Source organism: Tinamus guttatus, unplaced genomic scaffold (assembly GCF_059628265.1).
Source record: "Tinamus guttatus ecotype Peru unplaced genomic scaffold, ASM5962826v1 Tinamus_guttatus_pri_ptg000093l, whole genome shotgun sequence".
NCBI lineage: Eukaryota > Metazoa > Chordata > Aves > Tinamiformes > Tinamidae > Tinamus > Tinamus guttatus.
Window position 1 is genome coordinate 455,702 of NW_028288627.1, and position 21,452 is coordinate 477,153.

At 46.5% G+C, this 21,452-nt stretch overlaps 1 protein-coding gene across 1 annotated transcript in view; it reads right to left on the reverse strand.

The window, feature by feature from the left end:
* Window positions 1-20,238, reverse strand: part of GRIK4 (glutamate ionotropic receptor kainate type subunit 4) — a 95,291-nt gene extending 75,053 nt beyond the window's left edge. The window contains exon 1 of the mRNA XM_010215193.2: window positions 20,125-20,238. Within this exon, the coding sequence (XP_010213495.2) occupies window positions 20,125-20,206 (82 nt within the window). The 5' untranslated portion in view covers window positions 20,207-20,238. The remainder of the gene's footprint in view (window positions 1-20,124) is intronic.
* Window positions 20,239-21,452: the final 1,214 nt, after the last annotated feature.

Sequence of the window (21,452 nt, forward strand, 5' to 3'; positions counted from 1 at the left end):
GTGTGTGCATCTAGGGCAGAGGCTTTTGCAACACCAGGGATTCAATTTTAAGGTCATTTTCATTCTAAAATGCTGGTTTCCAGTAGCACATCAGCTAGATGCAATTAACCTTTGCAACATCCCGCTGCTTCCAACGACCACAAGCCAATCTTGTCCCCTGGATCCCTCAGAGAACTCCCTAGAGAATCAGTAGGTGCCTCCCAGAGAAAGAAAGGGGAAGTTGGCCTTATTCCAAGCACTGCCAATTTAGGGAAGAGAATAGCTGCAGCAGGCAATTTATTTGCTGCCTAGGTGAAAATCTCAGTCAGATCCCTTTGAACTTCTGTGCTTTTTCCCCATGGCTGACATTTTTACTAGGAGGTGTCTGTACTGACAGGACACACACTGGCAGCAGCTCTAAGTGGACACAGAAAACAACTTGGGTGGGCAAGTAACCCTGCTTCAATGCATCGTGGTCCTGTTTTGTCCCTCTAACAATGAGTTGTGGAGGAACATCCATCCTGAAGGAAAACCAGCAGCCTTGCCATGTCCTAGGAAAAACTGGCCAACCTTTCTCTGCAAGCAAAACTCTAACAAGGTCTATTTTAAAAAAGTGTTTACTGATGGCGACGAGGTGCCCAAGTGTCAGCCCCAGGGATGGAAGTATTCCTTACACCTGCAAAACTGCAAGCTGAACCCAGTGCACAGCCAGGATTTGTTCAGCACGTGCTGCATCCAGACGCACACAGACTGCTCACTCTTTATGCAATATTCAATACATCGTGACAGCTGCAGAGCCACACGCTGGAGGCTGAGGCAAGCACACGGCCTCACCTCTGCAGGGTGGCAATACCTGCTGCTCACCAATAGAAACCAGCACGGCCTCAGGCTGCTGCACTGGTTGCCCAGGCACTAGCCCTGGGGGCTGTTTTGCTCCCGCTGCTTTCCACCTCCGTCACTGCCGCCTCTCCATCGCCCTCAGTGAACTGCTCCCTGGCACACGCTTCCTTCTGAGAACATTATCTGCTCCATGCCCCAAAACCTCTCCAATATTGCCTGCAAACACAAGTTACTAAAATAAATCCAGCTCTCAGTCAAAAGAAAAAGACTCACAGGGAGGTGCTACCTCCTGCACGCTCTGTTGGGGACTGCTGAAGACCAGTAAGTTTGCTCTCAAAGCTCAGCGTGACAACAAAATGGAATTTGGCAGCTCTCACTGCTCCCGTTCCCCTTGGGATGGGAGTGGGGATTACTCGCTGCTGGAAGCAGGCTGCAATATTAATTCAAACTAGCTCCAAATCTGCAGCTGCATTCACTAGTGATCTTTGAGAGAAGTTTCACAACCCAAACCGAAAGAGTTATAATGTTTAAAGGAGCAAAGCTTTGTCTCTACTACTTAGGTCAGTACAGTATCTTCTTTCCATCTGCTGCTTGTACGTGATCAAAGGAATTCAGCACACTTTCTGAATTGCACTGAGAGATCATAGGGAAATCAGGACAGCAACTCTTCTGCTCACTTCTGTCTCTCATGGAAGACTACAGTGATGACTGTGCTGTTAGCAGTACATCAGTCGCATTTTTCTTCCATTGAGATGAGTCAAATGATGAGTTTTTACTGTAGGGCAGACCCAATAATCATGGTCCCCTTCTCTCTACTGTGCAAAAAGTGATGTAGAGGACAAGAAAAGTGGTCCTTGCCACTCCTCCCAAGTTTGGGAGCTGAGCGTTGCTGTCCTGCTCATCCCCAGCTCAGGCTGAACTCAGTGCAGTATAACACAGTTGACTTCAGAGCAGTAAAAATGCAGAAATCAAAAATAATATTTTTTTTTTGGGGGGGGGGGGGGCAGCAGTGCATGGCAGGAAAGATGGGTTAAAGAATGCACAGTATTATTGCGAAAAAAAAAAAAAAAGCCCACAAATCCAGCCTAATGACATGCTACACAGACCACAATGCAAAATCATATAACACAGAGATTGCTAAGTCCAAAGTCCCAGTCACATTCACCTGATCCCATTTTTTGTCTGCATGATCCTAGCAGAAAAATAGATTATGAAAATAGGTAGCTGGCTTTGCAATATTGAATATTTCCATTTTCCTCTAATAAGATACACTGGCAACAGAGGGCAAAGCCATTAGACACAATTTGTTTATTCAAATTAATGACAAGGCTGTGTCAAAACACCGGCTCCCCACGGCCCGGGTCTCAGACGGTGTTTTGAGTCAGAATGACTGATGGAGCCCACGGTCCCCTGTTGGCTCCAGCAGCCTTTGGACGGGGCTGCTGTGATTGCTGCTACTCAAGGCCCGTCTCCCGTGCAGAGCGGACCTGCTTCCCCGCGGATGCCCAGCTGTGAGACCAGCTCGCTCGGACACAAGGCAGCCCCGACAGCTGAGCACCTTGAGCCCGAAGCACCGCTTCTCATCGCACACCTGGTCTACCTGCGCACTAGCCCCCATCACACCCGCTGCACACACTCGGCTGACACCTATGGCTTCCCCTTCCCTGCAGATCTCTCCCACCTTCTACAGCTTTCATGTCCTCAGAGCTAAGGACATCAAAAAAAACCTTGTCCGAGATGTTTCAGCTCACTAGGGCACCTTTGATGCTCACAGGGGTTTCAGGAAGATCTGTGCTGACTGTGCCCACACTAGCCAGCCGCTAACCCAGGCTCCAGGAAGGTACAAAAGCAAGCAAATGCTTAACTTGCTGCATGCCTTACATATCCCGACTGATTTCAGAAGGATTTTGGTAAAGACCTCCGCTGCTCTTTTCTATATCCATTTATGAAAGGCTCTTGCACACATCACTGCACAGAGATACAGTGTCACGCTCCCCGCTCCCAGGGTTAATTGGCCCTCGGCATCTCCGGGGCCGCTTTCTCCTTTAATAGCCAATTAGACCTTATTAGCTACATTGTCATTTACATCCAAGGCTCCCAGCAGCAGTCCGGAAGCTACAAATACGCCGCAGTAGCCCTTCTCACAAGACAGCACGGTCCTTTGCATCGCGAGCTGACCCTTCTGCTTCGCTCGTGGCCTCACTGCTCCAGCACGCCTCCTGGCCAGCCCTTCACAAGTGTGCTGACGTTGGGAGTCCCCTGCGGGGAGCCCATATGGAAGACCCTCGGAAGGTCTAGCCCATCAGGAAGAGGCCAATCTGTTCAGCACGGCTTCTAATGGGCCTTAGCAGAACTGCATGCAGACACACTAAGTGGACCACGGTCTGCTCGTAGCCATCTGCCAGAGCATGTTGACATGCTGCAGCATGGATCAATAGAGGAGAGCTGGATAATGGCATCGATTTTACACCTGTAATAAACTTGTTGAGTCTCCGATTCAGGCATTAGCAAGTGCTCATTTTATTGACTTGCGGGGCAAGGAGACTGAGATGTTTTGTTGATTCTGTTTAAAAAAAAACAAATATCACTAGCTAATGAGAGATGGTGTGGTTTGCTCAACAACTCCTCCCTTCTCTGCTTTGTGCAGCCACAGTTGAGACCCACCAAGACAGCCTGACGGTTTCTAAACACCATCATGATGCTGGTTGCACACACTCTGGTCCGAGGGGCTGATGCTCTGGCCTTGCCACGCAAAGTCTCCTACCCTGCGCTCACTAGACCAGATCCACAGATCCACCTCCATTCAGAGAAGCCAGAAACAGATGCAACCCTGTATTTTTACAAAAGCAATGAGAAGCCTTCTGCATTCCCAGGTCAATTTTCAGACTTGAATGCTAAGAAAGGAGCCGTGCCAGCTTCTATCATCTCTGTGCTTCAAAGCAGAGCTACAGTCTCAGGGACAGAAGTTGATGAAGCAATTGAAAATTACAAGAGGATCCTTTAGCTGGCAAGCCCAGGACATCGTGGCTGACATGCCAAGGCTTTGTCACAGATGTTTCAGTTAGTAATTATTATTATTCAAATCCTTCCTTTGGACTACAGGCAGCAAGACTTCATAGCGGCAACAATCACCTGGGTGAACACTACAAGGAAGAAACCAGAGGTATAGCAACCCACCACTAGCTAAGAAAATTCCTGTGTTGCCCAATCACAAAGTCTTGTCTCCTGAGTGTTTAACATGGGAGTGAAACAAAAGCAAAAAAACACAAAATCACAAACAACAGGTAATGCAGCTGCCCAGAACACAAGGCATTGGTTCAAGGAACCCCTCACTCCTGCCTTCACAGCCACCAGCATTTCCCTCGCCGTGCTGCTGGCAACTGGGTTGCATTTCAGCACCTTTCAGTCCTGATGGAGAACACACTAGGCTGGGACTGGGGAGATGCGGGTACTAATTTGAGAGCTTGCTAAAGGCAATACTTTTTATTTTCTCTGTGCCTCTGCTTCATACCTAGATTGTAAGAACAAATGTTACTGTCAAACCGAAAGTCCATCTAATAATTCCTGCTAATAGCCTCCCAGCCTTCAGCTATGCTCAGGTTAGGAAGCTGCCAAAAGTGATGTTGTTTATATATTTAATAATGTGTGTTTCTCTTCCTGGTGATTGTCCAGTCTCCCCTGAAACCTATGAAAGTTTTGTACCCACAACATCCTTTGGCAAAGAACTCAACACGTCAACCACCTACTGCATGAAAACGGCTGACTTCTGTTCATTCTGAGCTTAGCTCTTATAGTCTCCCTGAGTGTCCTCCAGTTCTCCTACCAGGAGAAAGAGCAACTGATCCTCTGCACCTTCCCTGTGCTGCTCTTGAGCTCTCCTCCTGCCAGCTCTTTGGTATAACCTCCTGCTAGACACGCAGCAGCCGGCATTGGGGTGCTCCGCATCAGCTGGGCATCACCATGAGCGCAGGAAGGCTTCCCTGAGCGCAGTTACACAGCAGTGCTGCGTGGCCACGCGTTCCCCCGCACCGGGCTCACATTCCGGGCACATGCCTCCTTCCGGAGGGTGATTGAATTCAGCCCTGCCCGGAATCTCCAGGCCCCATTAGAAGCTGATGAATTGTTTTCTGCTCTCATGCTTGACTCCATATTGGCTTATCTATGCGGAAACGTAATTTGTTTGCTGATATCAAAATGCTGCCGCTCGCCTGAGGGATTAACATCGTGACAAAATCATTAGAAACCTAGAGCACTGGAGGCCTTCCGAGTTTGCAGAAAATTCATTCATCAGACTAATGAATACCTTTTTCCAAGCAGCTACACAACCACCACCAGCCCTATCTGCTGGTCAGATCGCACTAGACCCACCAGAAACATGCTCACATGCTCGGGCTCAGCTCAGCCAAAGGGGCCAAAAACACCTGAAGCTGAGGAAGAGCTGAGATTGCAGCAGCAGTGACAGGGCATAGGAAGGAATCCCACCGCTGCACCATAACACCTTCATGCATCTGCTTGGCCTCTGCTCTCTCCAAGAGTGGAAGATGAGTTGGACATGCTCAAGTGCTGGGAAGTCCTGGGGTAACGAGCCCACAGCGCCGGAGCCTTTTCCTACTGCTCTGCTTCTGCATCTTACCTTCTCTCATGTATTTGCTGTTTCCCCCAGGCACTCTACACAGGAGACAAAACATTTCTCTTACAACTCTCCGCTCTGCTCTCTGTGAGACACTGTTCCTGCATGATGCTAGGAATTGGCAATGAGTCACTGTCACTCCTGGGGAAGGGGGAGAAAAGCGACCTTTGCTTTGCTGATTCACTGCCAAAATCCCCACGTAATGCAAGCTGTCTGCTCCTTGCTAAAGCCTCCTTCCACAGCAGGCTGGAGAATATTTTTCTATTGCCCTGCCACCAAGGTGACATGATCAAACATTTTTTCCAAACAGTGCTCTAAGCAACACAGAAATTTGCATTTCAATTTGAATTCAGTCTTATGGTTCAGATGAACTTCTGAAATACCTCTTCATGTGTGGTTAAGAAGCGCTTTCTCTCCCCCTCTCTCTCTCTAGATATACACACATATATTTTTAGCCTTGATCCCTACATTAGAGAAAAGTCACCCTTTTAAAAGAGCAGTTTTATTGCCAAGCGATATTAGCACAATGAAGAAAATCGCTCTTAATTTTTATAAATTATCTCATCATCTGCAACTAATTAGCAGCTGCTGAAAGCTGGGAAATCGCTCTTCACCCCAGAGAAGACTAGCTCCCAGCTATGCAGAATTCAAATGCCCCTCATGGTCAAGGATCTCATCTCTAGACTCCAGCTGGATGCTCCAAGCAGCCTCTGCTGCCCATCTCACAGCAAGGTCGGATGTTGCGTGCACGCGCAGCACCCCTATCAGCTCCCCTGCAAGCAGCAGTTGTGACGCAGCTTAGTTGGAAACTTTATTAAAATCCAATCCAATCAAGCTGTTGCTACTCTTCATTCTCCTTACCCTTGCTCCTAGGCGCTACTGCCTCTGTCTGCGCTGCTGCAAATGTGTCTATAAAAGTAAAATGAGCAAGCAGCCAACGGCTAAATGGCACTTAATCAGAAGAAAATGTGTACTCTGGTGGATAGTAAACTATTATTAAGGTGGGGGGGGAGATGGAAAAAAATAATAAGCTATAAATGGACAACCAAATAAATCTCCTGCCATTCCAAGTGAGAGCACATCTGGTTAGGTGCCACCTCCAATGAGTTGTGAGCAAAATATTTATTTGCCGCCAAGTACCTGGCGGCAGCAGAGGGGAGGGATTAGAGCTTGGAGAGCAGTGCTGCTTTCAGTGCCTCACTGCACACCTCTGGAGCAACAGCGAGCAGCAGGTTCCTGCCCTCTTCAGCTAAAGCAAAAGCCCATCTGAAAACACGAGACATTCCAAGCCGCCGCTGACAAGACTGCCAAGGTGCCCACAGCCGGCGGGTCAATCCAGCTCACTCTCTGCCATGCCAGCTTTGGATACAAGCCATGCATACAGGCTTTAAGAGCCATCTCCTCTCAAACAAGATAAAATGCTTTCACCCTACTCCATTGCTTCCAGCCACTCAGGCTCCATTCCTACCCAAGCCCTAAGAGGATCAAAAAGGCACCAGGCAGTAAAGCAGAGCTACTGCATATTACCTGGAGACTCCAGTGCTATCAATATCAAGGGATTTACAGACCTCCAACCCTTAAGAGAGTCTTAATTTAATATACAACACTTTAGCATTAGGAGGAAATGTGACTGGGGACTTGAAATTCCCCAAGGGAAGAGCTCCTGAGAGAGGGGCACCATTGCAGAAGGATTTAATCACCACAATCACAAGCTTAGATTAAAGATCCCTGTTTTGGCCTCCTGCAGGATGCTCAGGACCCTCCAGCTCTTGCAAAAGTACAGTGCAGAACAGGATGAGACTAACTGTGAGGAGCAGTTTGAGGGAAAAGGAGTGGAATTCAGCAAACTGTGTGCTTCAGTCCTGGTCAAATCATTCAAAGCATTAACGCTTTGCTGAGTGAAGACTGGTTTACTCATCTGCCTTAGCTAAGCACAATCAGCTCCCAGCCCCCTAAGCTGCCAAAACAGAACATATACATCAGCTTTCGGGTTCCCTACAAGATCCGAGCGCTACAGACATCGCCTTTGGGTTTCCTTGCAAGACCCGAGTGCTATAGACTGAGGGATTTTGCTATTGTTCCTTCTCCCTATTATAGATTTAAAGCAACAAAGGGGTTCAGAGAATAATACATATATATCCAGTCCCACCCACCCGTTCCTGCCAAAACACAGACAATCTGACAGGGGAGACAAAAGCAGCTTCCTCCACTAATCGCCCTTTCTGGCTCGGCTAAGGAAGCTCCTTCTCAGTCGGACAGCACAAAGAAATAATTACCAGCTACGTCCCGCTCTAGGTCAGCGAATATGTTAGTTGGGGAAGCTGAAACCTAGAGAATGTGACATGCCTCTATGTGCAAAACACAACATCAGGGCAGCAGCGGAACCCTGTACACTGTTCCAGTGTCATTTTCTCAGGTGTCAGACCCTGCTGCTTTCCAAGACACAGATTCTTCTGTTCAGCAAGAAGTTCCCTTGATCTTCCCATTCAATTTCCTGACCAGAAGCAGAAAAAAGTTATTTCTCACACCACCAGATTCTCAGCTTGAAACATTCACATATATTGCTTAGGGGGATATTTTCTTAAGATGGAAAGCTCAAGTTTGATATTTTTTCTAAAAATAATTATATTTTACTGACAGCCTAAACGCCTCAAAGTCCAAGTATGCACTTGGCCGAAATCTACTGCCAGAACCAGAAATGGAAGGGAGGAAAAGAAAAAAACCCATGCCTGAACTTCAGTTTCTCCAGGTTTTCCATTTCTGCACCTAGAACAAAATTTGTTTCAAGTTCACTTCAAAACTGAGAAGGACATTTCTGGGGATTACAAACTTCTGCTCAGGAAGTCAGTGGCACTTCTCCCAGGCTTAATTCGGTTCAAGTAGAGAGATTTATAAAACCAACTGAGCAGCAATGATATTCTGAATTTCCAAAGTGAAATACTGAGAACTAGCATGTTTGCCAGCAGCTCCTGCTCTCCCAGCCCAGCAGCAAGCTTTAGCCCTGCAAGGCTGCAGTAACCTGCCAAAGCGGAGGGCGAACAGGTACATCACCCCCTGCATGCACATCTGGGCACCGATTTCTCTGCTGGCCCTTGAGAAGGCTGGACAAAAATGCAAGCAGACGTTAACCTGGTGCACTGCTCCTGGCAGGTGCTGGAGGTGGCTCCGGCAGCTCGGCACAGCGAGCCGCATCGGGCCCTGCAAGCATGAATGGTGCTGGACTGCTTCCATGCAGGAGATGGGGGCGAGGGAAGAGGAGAGACAGGACATTTAACAAAAGCGTGTGGCTGTATTCACTGAATGACTGCATTTCAAAGGGCTTGCAGCGTTAGTCACTCACATGCTCTTTCTTGCATTTTTTCTGGAGTTCAAAGCACAAGGTTTTATTACTATTACTATTTTTGTTCCTGCTCTACCTTTTCATGTTGAAAAATCAACCGTGCTTCATACTAAAGGCGGTTGTATTTCAGTCACAGGAGAGAAAACTCTCAAACCCAGTGCTTTTCTAAACCAAACTACAAAATCTCTTTGAGGTTAGCTGATTCCCTAAGCGTCAGGATATGCGTTTCCAAGGTGTGCTTAGCACCACCAACTTCTGCTTTAAGACCCTCTATACTGTTAAGCACTCCTGAAAACTGTTTTCCATTTCCTTGCAGTAAAACAGATAGTTCTAGGACAATGAACCCCCGGCAGGAGATATGCACTGTTTGATGGCTGTTTGCCATTAAAAGCAGATGAGAAGGAGCAAAGGCAGTAGGAAGGAGCACAACCAGCTCTAAGCTGCCCCTGGGAATGCATGTCTGCCTAGACCACCATGGAGAACACCTTCTGCCTAAAAGTCCCAAGTGTGGGGAAATTAAAGCATCTTTCAGCTGACCATTGCGTTAGAGGCTTACTGACTCCTCCTTGCTGCTATACGCTTTGCAGAGGCATCTACTCTGACCTGAAAAATGCTGCTATGCACCATGAATGCTGGAGTTGGCCGAGATGACCGAGAAACTATTACTTGATAAACAGTGACTGCTCCTCCAGAGCTATTACAGGCTATCAAGTAAATGAGTCATGTTACAGGAAAAAAAAATAGCAAAGAGTCTGTATTTACACAAGCCCATAATGACTCCATCGCTGTGTCAGCTTCGCACGCTTGACAAGAAAGACGTACACAAACTTTGAGTCTCCTGCCTTCATCTCATTTCCTTTTCATAAAGCAAAGTGCAGTGACCGCAGATGAATTGTCCACTCTCCCTTCCTCTTCCTGGATTTAACTTGAGATGTCCTTATATCACTCAAGCCAAAGGGTGAGGCTGGGGTTGGCTCAACGTCAGTCTATAAATATCACACAAACCACAGTGCAGCAGCAGAGCTTCAAACAACTATCGGGGTTAGCGAGGCAGCTGAAGCATTCAGCACCTTGTGCTCACACCCAATGTCTCACTTCATTTTTCTGAGCCGTTTTCACTTTCCCCATCATGCTACCCAGCTAAAAGTAAAGCAACTGGCAAGATGCTGCTTTAGATTTCTTTTTTTTTTTTTCACTAGCCTTTGTGCTTACAGCTTATGGTTCATTTCCTGTCAACTGTGGAGAGCTTGTAATGTTCAGAGAGACCCTGCCACGTTGCTGCTGCAGATGCCAGCCTGGAAAGGAGGGCCCCAAGAGGAACTGCTGCTCTTCCCATCCCAAATAAGCGTCACTGAAGCATTCAGAGACATAACTTTCCACCACAGATGTTCCCATAGTGATTTGTGGATTGCGTGCACCATTCCCCATGGAAACGCTCCTGCCTCTATCCCATTCAGGACGCCTTGTGATGCACTCGGGGTATATTATATCCCTTTTTCTAAGCCTGCGTGCATGTTCCTGACCCATGCACACCACAGCTCTTCCACTCATTTTGTTCCCAGTGTCAACTGTTTCACCAGGATTATTTGCAGAGCTGTGGGCACTGAAAAAAACAAACAACAAAAAAAAAAAGGCAAAAAAAAAAAAAAAACCCACACAGAAATAGAAAACTGTAACCTAGAGACCGGGAAGGGAAGGAGTTCAAAGTGCTTTCCTGCTAAAACAACCCAAGCTGCTTGCAAATAAAACTCTGGAGCTCATCAAGCAACTCTGACCACTGAGGGTGCTTAGTAAAGATTACTTTTCTATGGCTCCACTTGCCCGAGGCATCATTCTTTGCTAATGAGATGCTCCATGGGATTTAAAGGCAGGTTTTTCGGTCACAGCCATTAGATAAAACAAGCTTTCTGCTCCAAAACCCAAGCACTCAGCCCCCTGTCCTCAGTTGCTGATGGGAGAAGGGTACCATGAGCACCTGTCTGCTGCCAGCTACCCAAGGCCAGCCCTGCGGGGGCACAGACCACAACACATTGGGCTGCCTGTTTATCCTGTTTATCCACGATTTAATGACTCTGCCTTCCAGCCGAACTGCTCGGGATCCTCAGGCAGTCATGGCAAGCTTGACAAGCACACTGCTGCCAGCGACACCCTGGAGGCAGCTGTTCCCCAGCGTCACCCACACAGGGCTCATCACATCGGGGACTTTGAGACAAGCCCTGCTGGGGGCTGCCAAGCGGACACCGCATCCACTCACATATCCCCAGGAGGCTCAACACCAGCATCTGCAACGAAACTGCACAAGTGCTTGCGGAGGCACCTGGGGCGGCTATTGCGTGGCACTTGCACAGGCTATTGCATAGGCATTTGCACAAGTTTTGCAAGACTTTTCGATGCCACAGATTTTTAAAATTCCTCTTTGCTTTGTTCTGTGTGATCACTAAGATTGTGGTATTTCTGAGCATGCCTGGAAGCTCAAGTACTTCTTTCCACTGTACCAGGGCCCTCCAGCGAAAAAAAGCATGCCAAAAAATTCTACATGCCACTGAAACGGATACAAACACAGCAGATAATAAATGCTAGAGATCTGCCACTGCCAAGCTATCTCCTGTGCAAGGAATACGGAACAAAATGTTCTGAAGTGCAGAAGCCAAATGACAAAATTGACTTCTGCCGCCAGTACAAGGGAAGAGGTGTGGGGCAGCTGAACACGACTGGCAAAACAGCCCTGCGGGGTGAAGGCAGGAGTTAAATACAATTAGTGCCTTCTGCCATGATAACATTAGATGTCTCTGCATCAGATTTGGTACAAGGTGGGTGCATTCAGATGTACTGTGGAGATCCACAGCCAAACCCAAGCAGACACCACATTACTATTTTTCAGGCTTCATTACCCCTTGGGCTTGGCAAGATGATGATGGGAGTCCTAGGCTCACATGGGCTGCAGTTTTAGGGAAAATCTCAGGTCTTCACTCTGGTCTGCCCCCCTCCACCTTTATGATATGAAACCAGGATTAATTCCAGAGAACACAGCACATAGAGATCAATTCCAGTGATTTCTGCACAAAGTTACAAGTAGGTTAATGAGCAGCAATTCCCCCACACCCCGGGAAGATGCACTTGCAAATATATGAGCAAACAAGGACCCTTCTCTGCCTCTTTCCTGCTATCCCAAATCTAACTTATACTCCCTGAACACAAGTTTTGCAGAAACAAATGCATGAGATTGTAGATGGGCCTATTTCCCTATTCTAAAGGTAGCTCAGCAGCACTGTTAATCATAATATCCTTTCAGCATTTATAGACATCAGGTTACCCATGAACTACTAAAGTGACTGGATAGCAACCCTCTGGGAAATGCTAGACAAATAACATCAGCCTCCTTCACTTTAAGTTGTGCAAAAACAGTTTGTCGGCTCTTGAATTTCCCCAAATACAGAGCAGGAGGGATTCTGAAACCTCAAAACCGGTTACACAAATGAGAGGAACAAAGCCCATCTTTCCTTGTGCTTTAGCCTTTTGTATCTTGCAGGGTCAGATGCTGCCTTGTAAACCATTTGCCCAACCTGCTTGCTGCAAGCTGTCTGGCTCAGATACAGATCGCACTGCGGGCAGACTGCCCAACAGGAATATTTGGTCCTTCCTTCTGCGGACAATTTCAGAAGCATCTGGAGCAGTTGTGCTTTCATGATTATCACTAAAGAGAGATGGGTCAGAAACACATGCAAGGTGACAGGTAACATCTGCATTTAGTCAGGTGGCCAACTAAAGTTAGCTGAGAGAACCTGCTTGCTCTTATGCAATGGGTCTGCTCAGTACCCATTAGCAATTGCTAGATCATTTCACCGTAACACAACGGCAGCCCCCAAGACTTCTTGCGCTTGCATGCCCTCCTTCTACACACTGTGAGGTTTCTTCTCTCGTATCACCTTCTTCCAGCCATCACATGTCATGGACAACCTGCTCACTGCCCACTGCTCTGTGCCCAGCCTTGTGGTCCCTTCCCTACGTCATGTGCACATCCACCCCATGGGCCAAGGTCTTCCTCCACAAATCCCTGCAGCAGATTAAAACTCAGTTTATTAAATAAGGCAGTGCTCAACAAGGGTAATCTGCAGATAATTTCACTCACTTAAACCCTATTCCATCTCAACCAAGTAGACTTATTTCCATTTAGCAATCAATTCTTTTAGCACTTTCCAGCTCCCAAATTGGCTTCGACAAGAATCGACACAGCCATCGTTGGCGTCAAGACCCTTTAGTCTCTCCAAGCACTTCAGCAGCTGGAGGGATTTGTGAGCAGCATCCCTAGCAAAACCCACCATGCCTCCCCCAGAAAGCCTCTCCTTCACCCTCGCCAGCATGGGGGCTTTTTCACTTGCTGTAGGTTCAATCCACATGAGGAACAAGAGCTAGAGCTGCTGAATCCAAGCCAGGCCAGTCTGGGCTTTTAGCCCTATAAGGGGCTGTGTGTTTTAAACCAAGACACCAGCAATTAGCTGCAGAGGGATAAAATTCCTCCCAGGTCCTAAGCATCTTTTCCAGGAAGGTTGCCCAAGTGGCCCACAGTGCCCTATGCTCTCCGGAGCACTCCCACAGCTGGTGCATCCTGCAGCACTGGTCCTCATGCTTGCAGGCTGCATCTCCAGGTGCATGGAGGAGCGAGTGTGCCAAGAGCTCCGGAGCAGGAGACGCGGAAATAAACCTCAGTGCACGAGGCATAAAGCTGCAAGCAGAAAGACACCCCACCTTACGCACACAGCAGGGGTACTAAGCTCTGCTCCAGCAGATCATTTGAGGTTGGAGCTGCTTCACTTTGCTCCTCCTCCTCTCATCTGCCACCCTGCAGCTTCCCTTCTCGGAAGGGCTGCTGTAGCTCATAGGTAGCGACTTCAGCTTTATCTCAGCTCACCTTCAGGAACTCGGGCTGCTGCCTTAACCTCCATCTCACTTTCTGAAAACAGCCTTAAAAGCCACATCACAGCCATTACAGATATGCAGCTCCCTAAAAGCAAGTAATCATGCCCTTCAGTGAAGTTTCCAGAGGTGCCCTGTGCTCTGTTGTCAACCTTATAACTACCCTCTGTGCTCCCATGCTAGAGCTGGCTGTTTGGACCAAAAGCTTGCCTCCCTCGCATGCTCATTCCAATATTATAACTCAGCCAAACTCCTGCCCACATCCAAGAAATCTCCTGCTCAGTTCAGGTCCTGCTCTAAAACCCAGTTAATTGGTCCACAGGGAAGAACAAATATAAAGCTCAAAACATTGCTGATGCTGGCACCAAGATTATAGGTGCTCTGGGCTGCCAAGACAGATGCTTTCCACCAAGTGAGCACTGCTTTGCAGGGTGATGGTTCTCACTCCCACAAGGGTCGCTTGAGGATATTTAATTCGGGCTTATCCTGCAGGGAAGTGAAGCTCCCCACCAAGCGTGTGAAATCCATGCTTCCTCAGCTGGCCACAGGGAGAGCCAAGGGCAAGGGGCTGGGCAGCAGTAATCTGTAATACAGACTAATGCACAAGTCTATCTCACGCCGCACTGGAGCTTTCAGCAGAAATTCCAGCTTCACTGAGCTTGGCTGGAAGTTGGAATTAATTTTGGCAGCTGTTTAGGCAGAAAAGTAGACATCTTTCATTCATGTAATTGATCTTTCCATACAGACACACATACATATATATATGTGAAAAAAAATGAAAAAAGTGACAGAATAGCTCTTGCTAAGACTAGTTTTCACTCTAAGAAAGGAAAAAGGACGCATTAAAAATGTCTGAGCTAGTAAATATGTGAAGCACTCTCCAGGGGTAACAATGATATACAGATATAAAACAATCAGCTGGGATTTCATGACTCTCAGATCTTGATCCTTGGCTTAGAAACCCTTAACATCCAGGAGCAGAAATCAGACTGCAGAAGCAAACCTCTGTTTGCCCGTACTTGTGCCCAGCCTCAGCTGCTGCCCCGATTGCACTGAACTGCGACTCTGAGAGATCCTAGGACATTTTCAGTGATGTGCTCCTCCTTCCCTGGCTCCTCTCCTTCAACCTCCACTTCCTGATGAATTAGCATCTACAGCAAGACAGAGGCAGATTCCCAACCTGCACGAGAGCCAAATGCACCATGGCACGGGGCATTATAGGCTGCAGTAGGACTTGCACTGGACTTTCACCAGTTCTGCTTAACAAATAGTTTCATTAAACATGCCAATGAAAGAAAAAAAAAAAAAGAAAAAACAGAGGTCTGTGCTGATTTGCAACACGTGCCACTCGGCTGTTTCCCATAACTACCAGCTGGCTTTCCAATCCAGATGCTCTACACACACAAATAGACAGCTAATATACATATGTTTGTGCGTCTGCGTGTGTATGTACACATACACACACATGGATATACATACATATATATACACACACGATGAATCAAAACAAAGCTGGAGGCCTTTGGGTATGTACGATGGCATTAGCCTGCCTCAGGTATAAAGTCTCAGATATTGCTGAACATGAACAGATCAATAGATAACAGTCTGCTGGAGAAGAAGGGAAGAGGAAACATGCCACAGAGGTGCAAGACACACAAAGATTGTCTGTCTCACTGAAGCTAAACCTTTTTTCGTTTTCATGCTCTGTAGCGTTGATCTGGGATATAAATCTCCTTATTATTTATTATTCATATTATCACAGTGCTAGATTTTTTAGCTGCAGATGAGGCATTCATTACATTTTGCTTGGCAAAAAATCACAGTCTAGAGATAACCCCAGGATGCCAGCATCACTCGTGCCAGGTCACCCTCCTTCACCCCAAGCCCATCCTTCTTCTATGAGATCCATGCACACAAGTGGAGACACAAGCGTCTCAGGCATTTCTGAGCTCTGGCCATGCGCAACTCAACACGGTCATCTCCATACTGAAGGAAACCACCCATCCCTCACTCCTTGGCACTGTCTTCAACCAACATATCAAACTGGATGTCTAAAACTAGATGTCCAAAGCAAAAGCAGGACAAGGCACAGAAACAGGGATACTTCTAGGACGTGAAGGAAGGACAGCAATACCTAAGGAGACCCCTTAGGGAATGCTGACATCCAGTAGGACCGGGTGCTCGCCTAAAACCACTCTATAAATGCTTAAATAGACACCACCACTGAAAGTGTTCCAGAAAGCTATCCTTCATCTGATTTCTGAAGGAAAAAAATGATAGAAAATGGACTGCTGAAAGGGAATGACATCTTTACGGGTGCTTTTTTCTTTAAATGAGGATTTATGCACATAATGAAAGAAACATAGATAAAATATCACTCTCCTAGAAGAATAATGAAAACAAAATTAAAAGGACAAATAGTTAATATGTGAATATTGTATTTTTTCTCTACCTCTCACCAGTCTTCAGTAGCAAATGACAAATAACCATGAATCTACTATACCTTAATGAATTTAACTGGGCCTTTTTAATACTGGGGGAAATGAAACATTTATAACATTTTAATCAGGCATATTTATTAAGGCAAGTATCAACAGATACATTGATACATCTCCTCATCATCATCCCACACAATTCTCTCTTTCTTCAGATTCTAGGAAAGCCCTGAATGAAATATGAACCCTCTCAGAAAAATATATACAAAATCAATAAAGGTCAAACTCTACATGCAAGTAGTCAAAGGAGCCCAGCAAGGTATGAATCAAGCAGATGAAGAAATGGTAATGTGGTCGTTTAGTAGCACTTCCCATCTCCAAGGACCAAGACTGCTGGTGAGTCACATTCCTGTGGAATATTCCCATATTCTCATACTGCAAGAGACAGACACCCTGAAGGGAGCCACAGCGCCCATGTGGGCAAGCATCTACCTTGGGCGCCTCAGGACTGAGACCCCAAAATACACGTGCAAGGCATTTATCCACATTGAAGTGCAACAAATTCTGCAACAATCCCCTCCTCAGCCACAGCAGCCACTTGCAATCCCGTTTAGTGGTATTAGAAATACAGCAGCGCAAACATGACAGGGTTTCATAGGGCACATCTGACTAGCGCTGCTGCTGCCCTGCCAAGCGCGCACGGAGGGCACTGTGCGCGTTGCACGTAGCTGCAGCCAACGCAGAAGAACTATGTTTAACGCCTTAAAAACATTTAGGTGCACACAAGGAGAAGCCAGCTAAACGCATGTGTGACAGTGACCTGCTTCGTTTCCAGCTCGGCTCTCCCTTGCCGGTCTGCTCCCCTTGGGACTAAGAGGAATTTGCTCTGCCCTCTCCCAAACCAGCAGGACCTAAAGCCTGCAATACCCAGGACAACCGGCCAGACAAGAGCAGGCAACTAAGCCCCTGCCTGCAGCTTTGCTTCTGTTACACTTTAGCCATATTTACAAGCAGAAAGGTTTTCCGGCAACAGCATCACCACGTGAGACTCAGGAGAGTATTTTCCTGCTTGGAGCTCATCAGGGCATCACAGCAGCACTGGCTGAAGGGGGCCTTGCAAGAGGAGTTTGTCGGTAGGTCGTATGTCAGCAATACTGAGCCTACTGCTACTTTGGATAACGTCATGAATAAACTACAACTCTGACTTCTATATGAATTTTAAACGAGCTGTTAGCACACCCAATGAATCTAGCAAGAGAATACCAATTTAGGGCTCTGACAGGCTGGCTCTATAAGACCGAGTAAATAACTCTGTAAATAACTCGAGTGAATTTCCTGACAATTTATTGAGCATGAGTGAACAAACAAAAAAACAAACCTGGAATTACTTTACAGGCAGTTTAAGCTCCACAAGACCAGAATGTGGGGGCAGACACTTACCCATCTTGGGCAAGCACCAGCTATTGGGTTTTGTTTCCAGGATGATTTTGCATTGGCTTTTTCAACGGCTACAGGATATCTCTAAGCATTTCTTTATGCATCTCCCGGAAACACCTAAGAACATGTCCAGTCCTGCCCGTTTCTTCATTCCCCCACCACAATCAATTTTTAAGCATCTAAGGAGAAAGTATCTCACTGAGGTGACAGAAAAAAAAAAAAAAAAAAAAAGAGAGAAGTGATCTGGAATAAAACATAGCAAATGTCAGTGAGTGACCTCCAATATTTCCACCCCACAAAGATCTGTAGAACAATGAGAACTAGAAGATTTTCTCCAGGATAGGATTAGAGAGGAATATATAGACTTCAAAGATGAGAAAAAACATTGGACAGCGGTCTTTCCTGAGTACCCTGCAGAGGAATAGTACAGTAACATGCCCGAGCATATGCTGGCCTACAAAGTGCTCGTGTTCATGCCAGAGGAGCAGCGAAGGCCGCCCCATAGCCTATATTCTGACCACAGTTTGCACAATGTTGCTAAAGCTCACAGCAATGCAATGTGCAGCGGGTCCCCTTCAGGCTAGCGAAACAACACTGCTCTTTCTGTCACTGCACGCTCAGAGATGAAGCAGTCTGCTGCCTAGAGCTCCACTGAAAGGTTCTGGGGCCAAGATCCACTGCAAACCCCAGAGAGCAGCAGCGGGGCCGCTCCATGCTTGGTTTAACAGCCAAGCCACGTCCCGCTGACTCAGCGCCACCGTCTCCTTCCAGCCGCGAAGCCCCTCGCGACACCAAGTTCTCTCTCCTGGCTAGTGACGAGGAGCAAGGGCACGGCCTTACCTCTATTCACCCCACATTATTAATCATAAAACCGTGCATTTGAGTGGTCCATTACTGGATGGCTTTCAGAGTTATTTTAAATGTTAGCTAGCATTTTCTTTGAATGTTCACGTGTTCATGCGGCCTTGTTTTCCTTCCCTACACAGTACATTGATTTATGTTGCTAGATACTGTATCTCCTTGCCTTGCCATAAGTATGCATTTGGGAATGATTTCAGGGATGCTGGTAATATTTTTTTCTTCTTTTATTTTGCACTTTATTTTTATGAACTTTTTTGCTGAATATATTGTTAAAATAAAACTGTGTCTTCAAGAAACAAAATCAACCCCCAAATCCCTCCTCAGCTCTTTGCCTATCTGCCTCAAACTCCATTTGCATGGCAGTTCGCTCCCTCACCATAAGTACAGCAGCAGCAGTCCTTATGTACAAACATATCCACCTGAGCTTTCCCTTCCTCAGGAAATTCTTGCTTTAGGATGAGTTCTGGGCGGCATTTGTCAGGTCCTGAATCCCTAGAGGCATTTCCTTCAGCTATGTCTATTTATTGACCCACTTCACTTCTATTACGGATAGACCCTAAGACCCCCGTGAGGCGTCAAGACCTCCTTGTACCGAGTAGCAGATAGCAGGTAGAAAACATCCCTCCATTCCCTTCGGTCAGCTCCAGTGGAGGACCTGTCCATCAACGTGAAATGCAGCCTGCGTTGCTGAGGAGTATGCAGCACAAGTGCTGCCCATCAATCAGAGATGTCGGGATATAAAATACCCGGCCACCCTCCCCATACTGCTGCCAGCATTGACCCTCTCTTGCTATATTTCCGAGCTGCACCAATCTGCACTAGCCAAGGGGAGAAGTAATTTCACTTTGAATATCACCTATGAAAGTTGCAGATGGGGGCAGGAGAAGATTAGCTTATCTGCAACAAACAGTTAAAAACAGCTAGTAGCTCCAGAGAGAGCAGGCATGAAAAGCAGTTTCCTTTCTAAACAGCAGAGCAAGGTGTCACTACTATGAAGCAGGTTTCATTATGAGGCATCTGGATGCATTTCTTGTCCCTAATCCACACAGGCAGCAAGCAAGGATGACGGTGTCTCTTCTTAAACTCTTTTTAATAAAGCCCAGAGGAGGCTGAAGGCACAGAAATTTCTTACAAATGGAGCATTTTGAAGTTACTAATGTTTCTGTGGCACTCCTAAACTATGTTCAGCTGGGGCTCAAATACTCCTTGCTCATCAGCATGAGGACAAACAAATTTGTGGCAGAAAAATCATTTCCTATTGTGTGGAGCTTACGGGAGCATCAAGGGGGATGGGGCATAGGGGGGCTTAGTTTCATTCCCCGGTGCCTCCTCCAGCAGTAGCTATCACTTCAAATTTATACAGAAAAAGCTTCCCATCAGGTAACATTATCACCATAAAATCAATGCAAATATATACAGTCACCATAAACCGCATTTCATTTACATCCCTGGAATACGATCACGTCCTTAGAGAAGAGCTAAATCTGAGGCAGTCACCAAACCCTTGACTTTTGCCTCAAGATGAAGGTGAGAACGTTTCAACAAACACCGGTGGGACAAAACATAACTCAGCGAGTGAATCAACAGCACCCGAGCAGGGACATGCCATCAGCCCAAGGTGTCCAACAACCCCAGGGCTTCACTGTCCTTGTCCTAACACGTCCACACCATAGCGGTCAGGTACTCACCGATCCTCAGGGAATGGGGGCTGGCAGCACTCTTCATTAGCCACAGCAGAAGGAGCACCAGAGGCGCCAAGACACGGGGCATCTTCTATAAATCCTCATGGAGCCCTTCGGTGGTCTGGGCATGACATAACTCTGCGGAGAGGAAGACACAGCAGCGTGAGCACCCCGGCTCTCCAACCAGCGACTCAGCAGAATGACACGGCTTGGAGCTTGCCAAGCGCTTGGGACAAAGCGTCTATTTACCAAAGGAGGAGGAGGAAGCTATTTACAGACTATGAATTATTCAGGAATTGGAGTCAAACTGGGCAAAGAGCTTCTAACAAAAAATGGGAAGAAACCCAAGGAAAAGTCCAAATATTTCATCTTGGCATTTTTAGCTCTTCCACAAAAAAAAAAAAAAAAAAAAAAAAAAAAAAAAAGTGGAAATCAATATTGAGTCATATCTATTTAATTTCTCTCTTTTCTTTTTCATTTAAAGCATCCTGCATCTTGAAATATGATGCTGAGTACTAGTTCTAGGATAGGTCAAAATCAGCCATAATTTAAGGAATGGAAGTCAGAGAAAGGGAGTGACTTGGGCCACCAAACTAGAGAGCAACTTTGTATTGCTCCAGCCCCAATGACAGTGACCCTCTTTCTTCTCTTTCACATACAAGACAATGCAGGATAAAACCAAGAGTAGGTCCATTTCTTTCTCCCCTGACAGGCAACCTAAATCCCATACTCACTGCTCTATCTTTTAACTCCATTAAAATGGGGGGCGGTGGGAGAAGGATCCACAAACCTATCCTTATTACAGAAATTGGCATTGGTGATCTCACAACAGATTCTTCAAAGCAGTAAAACAAGTTTTTAACAAATACCATGTAAACAGCTACAGAGAGAGGAGATATTACATTATAGGAGAAATGGTTGTCCCTCACATTGATAAAATTATCTCCACAGGCAGTAATGTCCTTAAATGCTGACTTGGAGTATTTCATCTATTACCTTATCTATCCCTTCTTTACTGGCAAATGTTCTCACACTATTCTATTTGTCTAATTCATGGGCCAAATATTGAAGTCCTGACACAGGTATATCTTTAATCTGCCTTTGAAATTAAGAGGAGTTTTTTTCTGAGAAAGGCATTTTTTTTTAACCTGCAATTTTTCAATTCAGATATTTTTAGAACACACACAGACTTCCACAATCTCACCTCCGCGCTCCCTAGAGGAGTTATCCTCTTTTTGCAGACACAGAATGGAACAGAGATGCAGTGACCTGGCCATAGATACAACTGAAACACAGGCTCGGCACATGACATCGCCTATGGGTCCAGCTACCCT